Raw genomic sequence first — 20,160 nt, forward strand, 5'->3', positions numbered from 1 at the left:
GCGCAGTGTGGCGCAAGGCGTGGCGCAGTAGTCTTTTGGTAGTTTCAGCTTGGCGCAAGAGTCGTTTTGAGGCGTTTCGCTACGCTGTTTAAATAGCAAATGCATTAGCGCTCATTTGTGCGCCCATAGGCGTTCTGGTCTAAAAAGGAAGGCGTTCTGAGGCGGACCGCTGGCGCGTTGCTATTTTGAGAAACTATAATAGATTTTTCATCAGACTAAAACTAACCCTGTCTAAACTCCGGCGCAGAGTTGCGCCTCGCTTACGCACTGCTTAATACGCACAAGAGAGCAATAGGCAAATATCTTTACATATGAAAAAATTTAATATTAAGGATATATATAGGATATAATAAGAATAGATATAGGATATAAATATAAAGGATTCAAATATTACAAAACATATATTTTTCTAGCCTACATAAATATGAAAAAATCACTGCTTTATGTCTTCTTCATCTCGGGAGGCTTTTTCAGTACATTCATAACAATTTGATTTTGTATAATGTTATTATTACTAGCAGTATTATTTAATATATCCATATTTATATTTGTTTTATTAAAAACAAGCTTAGATTTGCCCACCTGCAGGTTTTAGACCATAAGGGGCACATCATGTGTTTTAGGATATAACTCAGGTTTTTGAGCTCATTTTGTTATTATTATTCATTTATTCATTTGCTGGAAATTGAAACTGAATTTAGAAATAGTTTTGAAACGAATATTTGCGCTTAACAAACAAAAGTTTTTATTTATAGGCTAACTGATGTCTGTGCGTAAAGGTTTCCTTATCCAAGAGCGAATGTGAAAGTAGTTCCATTATCTCTCATTCTCACGCAGTAGATGTTCTGTTTAACAGTTTTCTGTTAAAAAAAACGTTAACTGTTTGCTTGTGAAATGCTAATTTTTTTCCACTTAGCGCAACGCAGCTGGCTCTTAAAGGGAATGGGAGACGAGACTAATTGGTTTATTCTCAAAACACATCTATAACTCATTAAGAAAATAAACTCAACCCTTTTAGACTATGTGCCATGGCGCAAGGCAGATTTCCCGTCCTTAAATTAGCAAAAACGCGTCCTGACACGCCCTGAAAGCGTTTGCGCCCTGCGTTTTGCGCTCTGCGCATGGACCGTCAAAATAGAGCCCTTTATATTCTACACTGTACATTATTTCTGTTAAATGACAGGATTTTTGTCTAAGCAAAATCAGACCTTACTGTCCTAATTAAATAATAAAAAAAATCAAGACATGATTATATTTTATTTTGGTCAAATAAGCGTAATCTAGAGGCCTTTGCCTTTCATATAAGCCACTACTGATATAAAATGATCAACTTGAAGTCAAGTTATTATTTGTTGTTCCTAAAACTTGGATAGGCGTCAAAACTTTTGTCAGGTAGTGTAGAATGTCGAAGATAAGGGTTATTATTGTTTGCTTACTGTGTAACAAAAAAAAAAATTTATGAACACACCCCATATAGGTTATTCACATGTTATATTGTCCACACAGCAGGATGCCACAAAAGAAAATCTACTCCAGAGCCATGGGTTGCCGACCCCTGGTGAAATGTGATTGAAAATACGATATTTATAGTATAAACGCCACTACACCTATAGAATGTCTCCACAATTCACAAAAACAAACTTGAGTGAGTGAGTAAAGCAAGCTGGAAGATTACAACTGTGACTTTTTCATAAACGCAGAGCAGAAATTGCTTCAGGAACTCTTTTCCAAGGGTGCCTGACCTTTGCCACTCTGTATCGATGTGGTGTCTTTAAACCGGGCTTCCACCAACACCTCCTCACGGCTAGAAAAAATGACAAGAGGATCAACCGTGCTGCTGCAGGATCAACTACAGCAAGAAACAAAGGTCCTGGACGCTAATGCCATCAGCTGCATCACAAACAGAAGCTAAAAACTCAGTCTACAGATATGCTCAGCTATACAAAGAAATGCCTCTTCTGAAGCACTGAGCACAGGGCCACATCCAATCACGTCCACTCAGGCTGACAGGTTTTTAAGAAGCTGGGCTGCAGAATTTGGAGCTCGCAGAGAAGGATGTCCATTGGCACTTGGGCTCATGCTGTCAAACCGGTGACCTTCAGAGAAACAGGCAGAGAAGAAGCTGTTCTGACAGGCACTGGAAGTCCCTGGAGCCCCAGCAAACTGGTTCCAGAGAAGTGACAGTGTGTTCGAGTAAACTTCCACCCAGAAGACGTAAATGGATGAGGGGGCTTGAGCGTGTGTGCGTGACTCTCCACCAGTCAGATTGGGGAATTGGAAGCAGAACGTACAGTACATGCCATTCACTTTTACATCTTGTCTTTGAACAGATGCTCACAGCTGACTGCATTTTAGGCCACTATATCACTAGCCTGTCGGAGAAAACAGCACATATTCATCCTTCAGGAATATATCAGAGCTGTAGATCTGTAGAAAGTGCTTGGCTTGACTAACATTTTCAGAAGCGTTTTTGCAGTTATTTTTCCCTAGGTAATTTTAGGTGAGTGCTTAAAGTCACTTTCTAGTTCTGTCTAGCATCCCACATTTCATCGTATTAAGCTTGACATCAAGAAAGGGAAAAGACAAAAATACGACTCGCTACACCAGATTGAGATTTATAAAGTGTTTGTTTATTTATTTATTTAGGCCTACTTATTTTTATGTGTGTTTGTACTTTTATTTTAGTTGTATTTTATTTCTTTAGTTTTACTTTCCAAAATAAATCCTCATTTCACTTAACATGTTTATAATGATAATAAAGCTCGTTAACAATTTTTTTTATGATTAATGAAGGAATTATAATGCTTTGTTTCATTGTTTCATCTTCATTTACAAGTAGCAGAGTATTTACAGCTACTGTATTTTTCTGTCAGTTCGCATCTGATGCCTTTGTGCCCCCTGGCAGAATAGACGCAAAGTGCTGTTATAACAAAAAACACGTTCCTTCTTCTTTACTGCGGTGCGGGTACAAGACACGGCGGTATGCTCATTTTTGCCTAATATCCAGTGCCCAGAAAGTAATATTTTTTTTTATAAATTGTTAAAATATTGATGTCTGTGATTAGGTATGGGTACCAAAACTCAGCACTTTACCGGTTTCGGTGTTACATTATAAAAGACTGAAGTATCGATAAGCTCTGACGTTACCGGTTCTGTTATCAGTACTGAGAACTATTGCTGAATAAACATTAATTACAGTTGCATAATTTCCCTGGTCAACATTTTCCAATTTGCCATATTTGATATTCGTCTGAGAAATGCTTGTGTTTCTGGCAAGCGCGTCAAGTATAAAAGCCATCAGAGTTCTCAGTTGTTTGAGCGCGGTCAGTGGAGGCTCGCGCTAAGCGCACACACATAGCTCGCAACACAGACTCGCTTGTAAGCTTTGTGGAGTGGCGGAGAGAACCAAACGGGTTGTATTTCCCGAGTGGACAGCGACAATGCCCATGGCAACAAAGGTAACAAGTTGTTTTCTTGTATAAGCAAAGTGAAAGTATCTTTCAAAAGTGCATTAACTGCAATGAAAAGTAATGAAAAGTTTTTGGCTGCCTAACGGTAACGTTACATCATCCACATCGTTATGCCAGCAGTCAATGACCTAAATTAGTATAATATTAATAGTTAATTAAACACACACATTTTGTTACGAGGAAAACAGTTTTTTTTTTTTTTTTGCAGTAGCCTAAATAAATCTTAAATATTAAAAATGCTTTTACATTACTGTATTTACAAATATAGCCTATGAATAGCCTAATATCAAACTACTATTAAGAAATTATATTAAAAAACTACTTATTTTTACATTTCAGGATGCCTTAAAACTGTAGTAAAAACACAGTTAACTCCCAAAACACTGTTAACTCATTTATGTGAATGCGTTAATGAAAAATCATAAACATTATCTCATTAAACTGTATTTAATTAGCTTTTTTTGTTTTTATAGAAAAACAAAAACCCACGGAAACCCTTGACGATACCCATCCCTATCTGTGATGCAGAAAGTTCGGAGACTGTTGTGCACACCATGGTTATATATAAAACTCACTTAAATGTGAAGTGGTCATAAACAAATATTTTCTCAATTTAAATAAGTAGTGGCTTGGATCCAGAAACAGTATTTCATACTGTACATCATGACTTGAGCGGATGGCGCATGTTTTTGAACTGTGGAGGACACCAGAGCACCCACGCAAACACGGGGAGAACATGCAAACTCCACACAGATATGCCAACTAACTCAGCCATGGCTTGAACCAGTGACCTTCTTGCTGTGAGGCGACAGTGTTAACCACTGAGCCACCGTGCTACCCTAGACTAATATTATGCTTTCATTTTAGATCAGTACAGTATTGTCTTTGGTTGGAACTGACCAAAGTGTATTTATGTGCTATAAATCTCCACAGTAGGCGTCACAGTGGCGCAGTGGGTAGCACGACTGCTGTGTTAGTTGGCATTTCTGTGTGGAGTTTGCATGTTCTCCCTGTGTTGACGTAGGTTTCCTCCTGGTGCTCCGGTTCCTCCACAAGTCCACACGTGTGGTATAGGTGAATTGGGCAAGCTATTTGCAACTGGAAGGCATCCGCTGTGTAAAACATATGCTGGATCAGTTGGTGGTTCATTCCACTGTGGTGACCCCAGATTAATAAAGGGACTAAGGAGAAAGGAAATGAATGAACAAAAAAGGCCACAGTATAATCATGTGGAAATTGTCAAATAATAAAAATCTTTAGCCTTGATTTTCTCATTATTTGGACATAACAAATGATACACATTTATCTCCCTATAACTTTCATTTCAGAGAGACACTTTGTGATCACAGGAAAACATCGCATTGTTTTTTTATGATGAGATAATCTGAAAATAATGACAAAGCTTAAATGCATGGCCACATAAAGCGTCTGACATACTGTATGATGAAAATAACATCACAGTGTGTGCAAATGTAATGCTTTATTTATAAGCTACCATTCAAAATGCAATGAGTATGATTTTCTTTTCAATATATTTATTGATTTGTTCATCAAGGATGACCCAACGTGACACTAAAGACATGTTTAAATGAGAAATGATGTCTGTTCATTTATTTAAGCATAAAAGAAAGTATTTAATTAATGTTGAGTAATAAATGAGAATACATTAAATTGCTTTCCAAAGGATCATGAGACACTGGAGACTATAGAGACATGAAATAAATCTAACTATAAACTCATTTTAAATTAGTTTTTCTGGAAAAAGGTGCTCATTTAAGCCTAACTAAAACATAAAAAAGCATTAAACATTTCTAAAAAGACAAACGGTTAACAAAGATGCATGCAATATACTTTATTAGAGCTATAAAAAAGAACTCCAAAGCAACACTTGGGCTGTATATTCTCACACACACAAAGCTTGGTTTGGAAGAATATCTCTTAGGAAAGTCTAGCTTTTTAACTATATCAAGCTTTAAAGATGTATTTTTAATTGCATAATCTATCCAATCATGTCAAAATCTCATTGGGCAAAGGCAGAATAAGATAATGTATGAAGTGTGCTCTATCCGGTTTCCACCATCTACTGTCAAAGCAACCCCAAACAACTGCAAAGAGTGACATATGGGCCATATCTCCACCAGTGTTATCGCTGTTGCTAGAGCGAGTGTGGCCTGATATACTGCGGGTTTGGCTCTCCCATCACCTGAGCGTGGAGAAATGATAGCTAGTGAACACACGACTATTCATTATCTGGAGAGACAGGCATCAGGCAGCAGAGCATCATCTATTCACACGTTTCTGTCTGGACATGCTGTAGATTTGCGAGCGGAGAATATATATATACACAGTTGCTCCCTGCAGAGCTGCATATCTCACAGAAGGGGAGAAAAAAGTATTAGAAACAGCACAAGGACACTGTTCGGCGACAAAGTGACTGTTTCTGATGACGCATGCTTATTCATGACTTTTTTAAAAGCCTGTCTACTGCATTTCAAAGCCTGTCTACCAGATATCAGAACAATGACATCCCTGAAAGTCGGTCAAAGTTTAGCAACATGCATCTAAATACTTCAACTGATATGATTCATTCAGGTCAAGAGGAGGAATAAAATAATAATTTTTTCTTTATAAAAATGTGATTTTTTTTCAACTAAAGCTGTCACAAATGACACTTAAACTGCAGTATTGAAGATAGAAATGTGCAATCTGTTTGCAAGCATCACAGTGGCGCATTTAAAGGGCACCTATGAAGAAAATCAACTTTTGTAAGCTGTTCAAACAGAACTGTGTGTAGATATACTGTGTTCACTGTCATTTTGGAGTGATAGAAAAACAATAAGTCTCTTTTTTTAAATTGTATGACATTACATTAGGATCAAAATCCCAGTAATGTACTGTACTCTTGCAGAGTGAGTAAAAGGGCTCGCAAAATCACTCTGGACGAATCGCACCCATCACACTACCTGTTCGAACTGTTACCGTCTGGTCGGCGCTTCAGAGCACCAAGCACAAAAACAGCGAGACACAGGAAAACTTTCTTTTCTCAGGCCATCTACCTCATGAACAGTTATATATCGCCCAACTGTGCAATAAATATGTGCAATACCTTCTCATACGCACTTGTACACAGCACCTTATATCAATATACAATGCAATACTTCCTACATTCGCATTTGTACACAGCACCGTATAACCTGTATATTTATAACAAATCTGTACATACTGTACAACTCAACATCCAGATTTCTTGACTAACTGCATCTCTGTTTAATGTTTATCATCTTTTTTTTTCTCATATTTATGTTGTGTTGTCACTTGTCACTTTATGTACACTGGAAGCTTCTGTAGCCAAAACAAATTTCTTGTGTGTGTGAAGCACACTTGGCAATAAAACTGATTCTGATACATGATGCACTGTAGAAGTGTGGTTTGCCCCTCCCACGGAATTGATTGACAGGCACAATGTTTCTATAATAACATGTATACAGATGTCCACAGAACATTTTTTTCCAACTCTGTGATTTTTAAGTTTTTAAAGTTTACATTTTTTTAAAAACAGAGCATGTTTGTAATAAAGAGAGCAAAATCGCTATATAATTCTTAACCACTATAATCACCATGGCTGTTGTGTCAGTAAACGCGCCTCTGTGTTTGTGTGTACTGCAAACAGCATTTGTGTGTGAGCCATCATTTTCAGAAAGGCTTGATTAAACTTCACCACAAATACATGAATTAAACTTGGTATTTTTGTCTCTATCACTGACTGCTATGGGTGGATCAATCCTGAAGTAACGATATTTTCTATACTGCGAATGCATCAAAAGGATATATATATATATATATATATATATATATATATATATATATATATATATATATATATATATATATATATATATATTATTTTTTTTTAAATGCCTGTAAAACAGCTTTGAGAATATATATTATATTTCTTACATGACTCACAAAGAGCATCAGCTATTACAAGAAGCATAGGAGAGATTTTACTATTTTATTTAATTTTTTTTGTATTATTTTTCATTACATATGGTGCTATTTAGCCAATTATAGATCTGTAATTTTAATAAATGTAAAAAGGAATCATGTGTCTTGAGTCTTATTTAATATTAATAATAATAATAAAGGTGATAATCATAAAAAAATCACTATAAAATGTTTATTTAGCCTAAGTATAGGTATTGGTATCGATAACAGTATCGATGATACTTGTCTTAAAATACTTGATATCAGATCGGAAACAAAAATATTGGTATCGCCCATCCCTACTGACTGCAGTTTATCTGATGTAATGCAGGAGAAGCGGACACGCATGTGGGAACACTGGGCGGCGAGAAGCAGCTCATTTGCATTTAAAGCCGCAGGCTACAAAAACAGCTACACTGTACTCAAACACCAAAATGGGCATATTCTGGAGGCTATAATAAATGATCTGATGGGTATTTTGAACTAAAACTATTCAGACACAATCTGAAGACACAAAAGGCTTATCTTACAGCTTGTAAAAGGGGTAAAAGAAGTGTCCTTTAAATATAATCATGGGAATCACAAACACATTTCAGTAACATACAGTATACTGTACATACACTTCTGTTTTTAATACCAGTGTATCGCTATAAAGTCTGCCTGGCATATAAATACTCCAAAAAATCAAACTATTTTAAACGGAACTAAAGGCATTTCAGAATGTTTGAGATTTTCAGACATTAAATTTGAAAGTGTTTTTATGGCATAGTTTTCAAAATTTCACATTTACATTGTAAAAAGTTCTAATAGAGAACACTTTAAGATTGATATGTCTATATGGAAGAATAAAAAGCATAATCACTTATGAGAAAAATCTTTTTAGCTCACCATTTAATTTGGCTGTAATATTAAGTCACTGGTCTTACAAGGTTTTATACTAGAAGCCAACATTTAAAAAAAATCAGATTTAATCAGATTTACACATTCATATACCGCTTGGATGTAAATTGATTATTTAATCACGTACAGATTTACAATAGTGAATGAATCCCAACACATTATTGTCCTACATTTTCAGTAATCTCTCTTATTTTTCATGTTGTATCACAACATGATCAAACTTAAGGCACTTAGATTAGAGAAATACACCACATTTATGGTTTTACCTGTTGTAAATGTCATCATCTTCACCTCCCCATCCCCAGTACTCATTAGGGAAGCCATTGATTTTGAGGAATTGTTTTTTGCTAAGGCCGGACACCCCTCCAAAATAACCTGCATAGGGCAATCTGCAAGAAGAAAAACAGACTTCAGTCATTTTACACAGCTGATATACATTTCAGCATCAATGGATCAAGATTTACTAAAAGGGCTTTTTAGCATGAAATTGCAATCACAAAAAGCACCGCTGGCTGTGGAAAATTCATTGAAAATAAAGCACACAGTCACAAAGGTGTTTTTCCTTATCTTGCAATCCAAAACTTTTGTAAGAAAAATTCTGTTTAATGAACTCCTCCACCTACAGCAAATGTAAAGGGATCGTTCAACCAAAGATCCAAATTCACACACTATTTACTCACCCTCAAGTGGTTTCAAACCTTTATTTTTTTATTCTGTTGAACATAAAGACATTTTGAAGAAAATGAAAACCGGTAACCATTGACTTCCTAAGTTAGAAAAACAAATACAATGGAAGTCAATGGTAACCAGTGTAAAGTTTTCTAAAAAAATACCCTTTCTTCTGTGTGTGTGCATTCAACAAAATAAAGAAAGTCAAACAGGTTTGGAACAAGAGACTTTTCATTTTTTTCAAACTAACCTTTTAAGCACAAAACAGGGCTTTAAACATGATGCAAAACTTGATTAATGCAAACTTTAATAAAATCACATTGCACTTCATTCATTGAAACATTCTCCTTCCTTCGCATCTTGTTCATTTAATTCGTAATTTAATCTACCCTTTGAATGTCAAAACATGACAAATAATAGTCAACCAGATAAACCTTTCACAATCAGATGTACTAACAGATTCTAAAACTTGTATTTAGTAAACTTAAAATATTTTCTTTAACAAAATATCTTAACAGAGAATTTAATGAGTGATACTGAATTAATAGATCTGTTGTGAAAAAAAAAATCCTTCGAGAACGCGATTCTACATTGATTCTGAGATTTTTAAATTGCATAGTTATTCTTAAATTGATTGTGAGCTTATTTTTTAACAGCAGATGGCACTCTTGGCTAGTTTTCAACCCAACACTAAAATGCTTATGAGGAAGAATACTGTTTTTGGCTGCTGAATTACGCAAATTGACTTTTATGTTACAAGATTAATATAAACACACAGCTCACTATGAACACTCTTGTAATTCATTTAAGCCTTTCCTAACTTCATTAATGCTTTTTTTTTTAAAGTTTTTGTTGGTATTTATAAAGAATTGGATGCAAGCAGATAATGGCTGTTTGTAAAGCATACAGCACCATCTGCATTTAAAAAAAACAAAATCCCAAATTGATTGAGTAGTGTGAAGCTGCAGGCCAGGAGAACCAACTGCATGCTCAGACCTGCATGCGCACACCAGCACTTTCAGACCTATCATTTTCTCAGACAGTGCCACCTGCTTTTGGGTCGGGTGAAGTGGCAGGTCCAGAGCCCCAACTGCAGAAACAGTCCTCTCTCCAGCCTGCAGCTTCAGATCCACTACGTAATGGACGATTGTCTACTGTACACCTCTTCCTACCCTAAACCCTACCATTACAGTAGCATGGGCTTTACCTTAGTGGCCGGTACAATGTCCACTATAGTGGACCTGGTCCAGTACGTCATTATGGTTAAAGACTGCAGCGAGAACATCTTGCAACAGCACACTCAGACAAGCACTTTCTAAAGTCGCAACATCGGACACGTGACCATAACCTTAACGATAAGTCTAAAGGTGCTTGGTCTGAGCGTGCAGTTGGGTCTCCAGGCATGCAGTTTCATGATATCAAATTGATTGAAGAAAAAATTGTGATGCATTTGGAATATCTTAGATGCAATTTCTTGAGCAATAATTCACCATAGCTCGATTAATTCTCTAAAAGAAACAGTTTTTGATTCTCTGACTTTGAGGACACAATACAAATGTAAATATATGTTTAGTGAAACAATTACATGGATATAATTTTTGTATTTAAATTTGCTAATTTTATTTTTTTTAAATAATAATTTATATTGTACAAAAGCACAAACCTGAATACATCAAGGGAACTATACATCATGAGAATTATTAATACAGTTTTAATTGCCCATTAAACTGTAGGCTTCCGCCAGTATCAGATGTTCTTGTAGTGATTAATTGATAAAGTTTGCGTCACAGTAAATGGTATTATCACGATATTCACCCAAGCTGCAAAAAAAAAAAAAAAAATATATATATATATATATATATATATATATATATATATATATATATATATATATATATATATATATATATATATATATATATAAATAAATTAAAAAAAATACAGTCAAGCCCAAAATTATTCATAAAATTCGTAAAATTCTAGCAAATCTTTGTTCAAATGTAAATGAATTATTGAATTCCGGCATACGTCTACCACCCATGCAGCCCTTTTGGGAATATAGGGCTAAAGGGGATCGATTTGAGTTTTGATTTAAGTCTACAGTAAAACATCATTTCTCCAGGTTGACTCTTCTGAACTGAGCCCTTTAGTCAGCCAGCTGAAGCATTCCAATTTGACAAAACTGCATCTCGTATGAGTGATTCTATGATCCACAGAGTCCTCCCACAGGGGCTTCAACATCTTCAATGATATCTGATCCTTCTCCAAAAACACTCTTTCATCAATTCTCTGCTTTCTTGCCACCCCTCAGGCCCCTCGGTTGAGCTACACAACTCTAAGGACGTCCTGTAAAAGCTTCCGTTCGCAATAAAGCAAAGAATTTGTTTCCGCTTGTAGGAATGCGAGAGGCCACGGTTAAAAGAGAATCCTTTGAGGAATCATCGGCTACAAGATTAAAGGCTGATATAAATATAAATACTCCATTGTGGGTTAAAGGACGAATTAAAAGGTCCCAGTGGTTCTCTTATTTTTGACCTTTAAACCACAGAATGATTATACTTCAGGCTAGCGTTGGAAAGCTTTAAAATCCTCTACTGGATGAATACAGTCTGGAAAAGCACTGAGTCCACTCATAGCACTCGACAACATGGTCTCTGCGCCTCCTGTTTTGAAATAAAACAAACAAAAAAGGATTTTATCATGGTATATGATAATATCACAACATAGACCTATAAGCTTCAGGTCTATGGGACATTTGGGACAGTATGGAAAACGCAAATAAAAAAATTAAAGTAGTGATTTATACGTTATCTTCCAATTATGCGTAGCATTGGAAGGCTGAATGAAAACATTCTGGAGTACACTCATACCGCTTGACAACATGGTCTCCATGTCTCGTCTTTTAAGAGACCCGCTGGGCTAAAGGGCTGGCAGGTGCATCATGGGTAGGTGCCCGGGGTTTGCCTTGGGCTACTGTGCTAGCAGTAAGTGTGTGTTGCAATGACTATGTGTTGCCAAATGACAGCCACCACATCCACCTACGCAAACAAATGTGTGACATAAGGGAGAATACGAAGCAGGAACCTACACGCGCACTCACACACAAACAAGCTTATGTGCGCTGCAACCTCACGTTAAAAGACAACAAGCTAAAATTAATGAGACCATCTGCTAGAGCAGCAGTGTTCACAGAAACAGCATGGCTGAAGTTTTCTTCACATGCTCGCGGTCTGAGAGCGAGTAATTCTCTGAACGTACTCCGTTTATTGAATGCAGCGATGTGAAGGCCTCCTCAGTCCAATGGTGTGACTCACTCACAGAGGAAATGGAATTATTATCCCACTGACAGTTAAAGGCAGTTCAGCCGCCGGGAGAAGGCATTTGTTTTAGAAACGTATTGTCTGGCTGTCCACAGAGAAACAAAAACTGAATTCAATAATGGTTCAGATTTCGCCAAGTATTAAGGTACTGTGGTTTTGTAAACCGTTGCTCTAGCGTTAAGTATCAGACTAAAAAACCGAGCTAATGAGATGTAGGGGGAAAATATGCAGGAAACTGTTGTGTAGTTTTTCTTATTAGTGACCATTAGGGCAGTCAATGAACATGTTGTTTATATTGGTATGCAAATGTAATATGCAGTCCAACAGGTAATAAAAATAATAACAGTAATAATAATAATAAACATTAATTTATTCATCCATTTTCTTTTCAGCTTAGTCCCTTATTATTCTGGGGACGCAACAGTGGAATGAACCACCAACTTATCCAGCATATGTTTTACGCAGCGGATCCCCTTCCAGCTGCAACCCCTCACTAGGAAACATCCATACACACTCATTCACACATCCACTACGGCCAATTTAGTTTACCCAACTCACCTATAGCGCATGTCTTTGGACTGTGAGGAAAACCGGAGCACCCGGAGGAAACCCACAAAAACACAGGGTGAACTGACCCAGCTGAGGCTCGAACCAGCAACCTTCTTGCTGTGAGGCAAATGTGCTACCCACTGCGCCACAGCATCGCTAATAGTAATATCACAGTTTTTCTCAGTGGCTTTGGTGCATTTTATACAACACTATTTACATTTGCACAACAGTTAATGCATTTATCAAAAAAATTCGTACAAACTGCAAAACCTAGTTTAAAACCTGCAAAAGCGTGTCACATGCTCAAAATGGATAGCCCATTCCTCAAGAGCAAGTATTCATGTCAATGAAAGTGTCAGTATCATTAAGATGAAAAGTCCTTACACCATTGTTCATGAACAAGATTATCAAATAGCTTTGTCATATTTTCATAATGACAGTTTAGTCCAGGGGTGTCCAAACTCGGTCCTGGAGGGACGGTGTCCTGCAGATTTTAGCTCCAACTTGCCTCAACACACCAGCAAAGATGTTTCTAGAGGGCCTAGTAAGAGCTTGATTAGCTAGCCAAGGTGTGTCTGATTGGGGTTGTAACTAAACTTTGCCGGACACTGGCCCTTCAAGACAGAGTTTGGACATGCCTGATTTACTCTGTACATTTTTTCCAATGCAAAAAAGTCCGATTTTGGTGACACTTCCTGAAAATACTCAAGACAGCACTAGATACTAGTTGCACAGCCATTTGAAAACTACAGTAAAGAGAGACATCACTGCATTTAGTGAGGCATCTGAGTACAAGACACTGAATATGTTTCAAATTTTTACTGCATTTGTTCTTTGCAATTCTAATTTAATCACAGCATTGTGCAAAAGAATAAATACACACTTATTTACAACAAACATAAACTTCCTTTGGGTAGAGCTGTGCACAACTGTAAACAATACTGCAGTATATACATATTGAACATATTGTACATATTGAAACTGAACCTACAACATACATAGGTCTGTAAATCATTCATGAAATAGTTCAATTTAGAAGACATTTTCAGGAGAAAAAAAGATAGACTGACAGACAGACAGACAAATAAATAAATAAATAAATAAATAAATAAATAAATAAATAAATAAATAAATAAATAAATAAATAAATATCAGCAATAAACAACAGGGGTGTAACAATACAACATTCATATTGAACCGTTCAGAACAAGGATTTTGGTAGGGGTAAACATTACAAAATGAACAACTTGTATTGGTTATTTAGAAAACAGTCCTTGGCAATTTAGTTGTAATGGTATATCATAATACATTGTATGGGTCAAACTTATAGATTTTTCTTTTTTGCCAAAAATAATTAAGTATTAAGTCAAGGTCATGTTCTACAAAAATACTTCCTACAATAAATGTAATTCATTAAACAACAAAACATCAATAAAAACAAAAATGATGATAATAATAATAATAATAAAAATAATAATAAATGCATAAATAAACAGACAGAGAGAAAGACAGAGAGACAGACAGACAGACAGACAGACAGACAGACAGACAGACAGACAGACAGACAGACAGACAGACAGACAGTTGATGGATGGATAGATGGATGGATGGACGGACGGACGGACGGACGGACGGACGGACGGACGGACGGACGGACAGACAGACAAATATAGATAGATAGATAGATAGATAGATAGATAGATAGATAGATAGATAGATAGATAGATAGATAGATAGATAGATAGATAGATAGATAGATTTTGATGGTTACATTGTAAATATATATTTTTTAAATAATTGGTTGTGAAGTTACTTCCTACAAGCGCTCACTTGTCAAGACAGAAGCTGATTTGAACCAGTGAATTCCCTGAAGTTGGCTGAGGAAAGCACAGAGTTAAGATTGTCTTGGCCCTTTCGGCCCCTCACACAAAGACAGGAAATTAAACACCACGGAGCAAAGGCCAACCCGTCTGCTTGCCGACACAAGACAGACAAAATTCATTTCAAGATTGACCAAAAAAAAACGTAATACATAGAAGCTTCACCAGTGTTTTAATATCACCAGCTATTACACTTGAAGAGCACCGGCTTGCCTCAGCTAAATAATTGTCTGCCTTGAAAAATGAATGCATATTAATACATATTCTTGTCAAAGCTCCAGGTCTGTCTAGACTGGCACCACACCTAACAAATGAACTGTTGATACATAATAATTCAACTGCATTCTGGAGCTCAAGACGACAGAGACACATATATCTTCCCTAGTGGATAAAAGCAATTAATCACCAGAAGCACAGGCTTTGACAGACAGCCCTCAAGCTCAGGCTGTTTGATTAACTCACAAAGCTCTGTGCTAAAAAAAACAAAACAAAGAAAAATACAAACGTTCCATCTATTAATATGTATGTAAATAGCTACAAATGCAGTTCAGCAAATTTGTATTAAACCCTGGCAAAAACCAAAATTCACTAAGGATATTAAATTCATATTAAACCTGCCGCTGATTTTATATTGCTCGATTTTCAGACTTTATATTAAGGTTCATGCAATATGTATGAAAAGAAACTAGGATTATAAAGATGAGATGAAGTGCTGTATCAAATATAATGTTTCAACAGATTCTTGCACTTTGAGGTTGGCTCAGTATTAAATATGTTACCTGAAGCCAAATTTGTCCATGGCAATGGCAAAGTGACGGGGCTGGTCGTAACAGTGGTAGAGGTTTCTGTCATCCATAGGGATCAGGTCCACGTCACTGAAAATGAAGCAGTTGTATTCTGCGTCTTTAATAGCCTCTGTGTAGCCAACATTCAGCAGCTTGGCCCGATTAAAGGTGTCCTCACCCAGCTGAAACAAAGCACAATAAGGCAAGCGATTAAAAAAAATCTAAATATACTTATTAATAACTCCACCAGTTTGGTTAAATATTTAATAACTTAACCAGTTGGGTTAAAAAATTAGATTTTAAGTCAACCCAGAACAGCTGCGTTATTACACTCAAGAAAATTAATAAAAAAAAACATTGAGTTATTTATTTAACTCAATGGTTGAGTTGAAAATATTTGGTGCTATTTTGGATGTTATTTCAACCTTTATTGGGTTAGTAATTAATAACTCAACCAGTTGGGTTTAAAATGTAGAATTTCAACAGTCAACTCATTTAACTGACACAGAACAGCTGTAATAATGTAATGCATGTAATGTTGTTTTTGTGTTGTAAAGTTTATTTATTAATTTATTTTCTTTTCGACTTAGTCCCTTAATTAATCCAGGGTTGCCACAGCGGAATGAACCGACAACTTATCCAGCACATTTTTTACACAGTGGATGCCCTTCCAGTCGCAACCCATCTCTGGGAAACATCCACACACACTCATTCACACACACACACACACACACACACACACACACACACACACACACACACACACACACACACACACACACACACACACACACACACACACACACACACACACACACACACACACACACTCATATACTACGGACAGCTTAGCCTACCCAATTCACCTGTACAGCATGTCTTTGGTTTTTGAAACTTAAAATGTGGTGAAAATAAAGCATTTTCAATATTTTTTTAAACTGAAAATTGTTTATTGACAATTATAACAATTCTAAAATTAATAGTAGTACTAGTAATAGTAGCAATAGTAATACCAGAATGGAAAAAATATATATATTTAATCAAAATAAATATGTTGATATATTTTTAACTCAACTATTTTAACTATGTTAAAAACAAGGAATTAGCACCATGAATATGTTACACAATATATAATAAATAGGAGTGTAACAATAAGTGCATTCATATTGAACCGTTCAGTACAAGGATTTTGGTTTGGGTACACATTGCAAAACTACTGTATTTGTCTCTGTTATTTAGAAAATAAGTTCCTTGGACCACAAAAATAAAAGTTGCATTGGTATATTATTATTCGCTGTATGGGTCATATTATAGACTTTTCTTTTATGCCAAAAGTAAGTATGAAGCAAAAATCATGTTCTACAGAGATACTTTATAAATATAAAAGTAATTTATGGTTTAATAATGTGCATTGCTGAGCACTTCGTTTAAGCAACTTTAAAGGTGAATTTCTTAATATTTACATCTTTTTTACGTCAGATTCCACAATTTCATATAGTTTTATCTTGGTTAAATATCATCCTATAAAACATCAATAAAAGGCTTATTCAGCTTTCAGATGATATATAAATCTCATTTTCAAAAATTCACCCGTATGGCTTTATGGTCTAGGATCACAAATATTTTAAAACTGCTAAAACAGCCTAAAGTGTGTGAAGTAAAATGTTTTCAGTGCCACTATGCTCAGAAAGGCAGCGCAGACAATCTACTGCACTGTAACAGGCAATGAAAAGTTTTATTATGAAAAGTAATAAAACAAACGCCAATCAGGCATATGCTGGAATTGCTCAGTGCAATATGGATAGTAACATAAGTATGATTACCAAAACATAAGAATATCCTAAGGACACAACCAACAAGTGTTTTTGAGCAGTTGAAAACACCTGCAATCATCCAAAAACTTTCAGCTGTGAGCATCTGAGAGCGCTTCTGCAACTCTGCATTTAACTTACTCTCCAAGTGTTGGTCCATTTAAAAAAATACTCTGAGATTGAATCTAAATGAAGCGCCTCAGCGCCTCTTAACACTGCTTTCACTGGAATTATTCACTGTTAACTTTTAATTGTGCCCTGGTACACCATTCCTTCATTTCAGCCAGAATAAAAGTGTATTTCAGCCAGACTGTAGCTGTGCCTGAACCTCTGTCCTTCTGAGGGCATTTTCCACTGCAGGTGAAATCAAGCAGATCCGTGCTGTCCACAGAAAATATGAACACTAAACCAGTTCCAAATTTAAAACAAAATGTTTATATACATTTTTCACAACAAGCTGTTTATGTTGTTTATATGCTTCTAAAGACACCCCAAGTCACCCCAAAGGTCAAGTCAGATGTTAGGTACATGTACTGAACCCTGACTTTTCTGTACCGTTGCACCCCTAATATTGAATATATGACACACAATTTTCTTTGAAATATGTTGCCATTATTTCTAAACGATTTTAAAGAGTCTGTAGGATTGTTTGTCAAGATTTCCTTTAGTGTGAAATGTATCTGTTTGCACATGATACTGGCAAAGTTACAAAGCTTATTGGCTCCCAGAAAATAAATTCAACACCGCCACATTTCCATATGGCTTAATGTGTACGGGCCAATCATACTGTAATGCACTGGGTCAGCTGACAGCACTCTAGTATTTTCAGGTGGAAGGTTTTCGTAGAAAACATAACTCAATCAGAGTGCTGTTCATTTTTTGCTGTTCAAACACAAGCAGATGACACTGAATATACAGTAGGTGTAAACAAGATTTAAATCATGTTGAGCTTCAAGAGGTAGTCAAAACTCATTTGACTGGATTGCTTTCATAGTGTACACACATGTGGTTGAATGTGTTTGAACAGTCACAACAGACCACCTACTTTCTGTCTACTAACTAAATTTTTTTTATTTATCTTTCATTTATATCCATTATTAATAGCCTATTTAAGTGTTAAGGTAGGCTACAGTCTACTTTTTCAATGCATGATTGACCACTTCTTCAAATACACAGAATATACTTATCTTATTTGTGTTAAATTCGATGGAATAAACATGGACATGGACATTTTTCAAAAAATAGCCAATTTATTTAATTTAAAAAATATGCTTTATTTCTTTTCAGCTTAGTCCCTTTATCAATCCAGGGTCACCACAGCGGAATAAACCACCAACTTATCCAGCATATGTTTTACACAGTGGATGCCGATGCAACCCATCACTGGGAAACATCCATTCACATTCATTCACACATACACTACAGACAATTTAGCTTACCCAATTCACCTGTACCACATGTCTTTGTCCTTGTGGGGGAAACCGGAGCACCCAGAGGAAACCCACACCAACACGGAGAGAACAAGCAAACTCCACACAGAAATGCCAACTGACTCAGCCGAGGCTTCAACCAGCAACATTCTTGCTGTGAGGCAAACGTGCTACCCACTGTGCCACCATGCTGCCCCTATTAAATTCTTTTTTATTTATTTATTTAAACTATTTTCAGTTAAATTACAACTTGTATTTTATCATTTGTTTTGGCTTTAACAGTTTATTGATAAATAGCCCATTTAAAGAACATTTCACTGAGCTCTGCAAAAAGATTTGTATGTAGGCCTACAGTACATTCAAAAATGTAATATTAGAGCCATATACAAGAGAAGCATCTAAATTCATCTTAAGACCAGTTGGAAATGGGAATGCTTCTTCTCGTGCACTTGAAATAAGATCAATGGTAACTCCAAGAGAAAATAGAGCAAGTCTGACTGGGGACAGCATGTTTTTGAACATTAAAAAAAAATTACTTTTATAGTACACTCAAAATAACGATCTTTTAAAATAGCATCATTTGTCATCTTTAAGATTACCCAAAGAAAACTCTAATTTGGTGAGATGGAAATCTATATTTAGACTGCTATTCTGTGTAACACCACAACACCATGTGGTGTCTGAACTAATAATCCAGTGTGACAATAATCCCATGTAATCCTGTAATACCTGAGATATGACCCAATAATCCAAAGGTATGAACTACTGACACAAATCTACTGCTTTCAGCATAATGCTAATTGATCTGCATTACAAAGCATTAGCAAAATTATTAAAGATTGCATATTATGCAAGGCATTGCAGTTCCCCTTCGGGGGGAACTTCAGCACTATAAGTGGATTTGATTTGTAAAATCCACGCATAGGGAGGTTCGGTTCAGAAGCTACTCGTCTGAAAGAGTATTGAACGGGCCAATTAAGAATGAATTGGCAGCGCAAGCCTGCGCAGGTGAGCGGCATAAGCAATCAACTGAGTATATAAGCTCACCTGGCGCCAGCAGACGCTATCCTTTTCGCTTCAGAGACTTTCTGATCGAGTCGATGAGGGTTCCTCCTGCTGTGACCAGCGATTCTGAGCGAACGAGAGCATTCTCCCGGTCCAGAGTGTGTACACGCAGCGGCAGACGGTCGAGCTGGGTTTCTCCCTTGCCTGGCGTTCTTTGGGTCCGGTCCTCCAGAGCGGTGCGTATAAAGTTGCAAACTTCACAGAAAGAGCAACACAGTCGTGCAGCACGTCCTTATCAGGACGGCGCTCCGACTGTGCGTTTCTGGATGCGGTGGTTTCCTGTCCTCGGATGATGGG

General features: G+C 36.4%; 1 protein-coding gene across 3 annotated transcripts in view; it reads right to left on the minus strand.

The window, feature by feature from the left end:
* The window catches only part of b4galt2 (UDP-Gal:betaGlcNAc beta 1,4- galactosyltransferase, polypeptide 2), a 201,831-nt gene that overhangs the window by 31,797 nt on the left and 149,874 nt on the right, over positions 1–20,160 (minus strand). For all 3 annotated transcript variants that reach the window (XM_005163473.6, XM_073910789.1, NM_001128385.1), the window contains 2 exons: positions 15,552–15,739; positions 8,621–8,743 (listed from right to left, as the gene is read on the minus strand). In XM_005163473.6, coding sequence (XP_005163530.1) covers positions 8,621–8,743; positions 15,552–15,739 — 311 coding nt within the window. The remainder of the gene's footprint in view (positions 1–8,620; positions 8,744–15,551; positions 15,740–20,160) is intronic.

Source organism: Danio rerio, chromosome 2 (assembly GCF_049306965.1).
Source record: "Danio rerio strain Tuebingen ecotype United States chromosome 2, GRCz12tu, whole genome shotgun sequence".
Classification (NCBI taxonomy): Eukaryota; Metazoa; Chordata; class Actinopteri; order Cypriniformes; family Danionidae; genus Danio; species Danio rerio.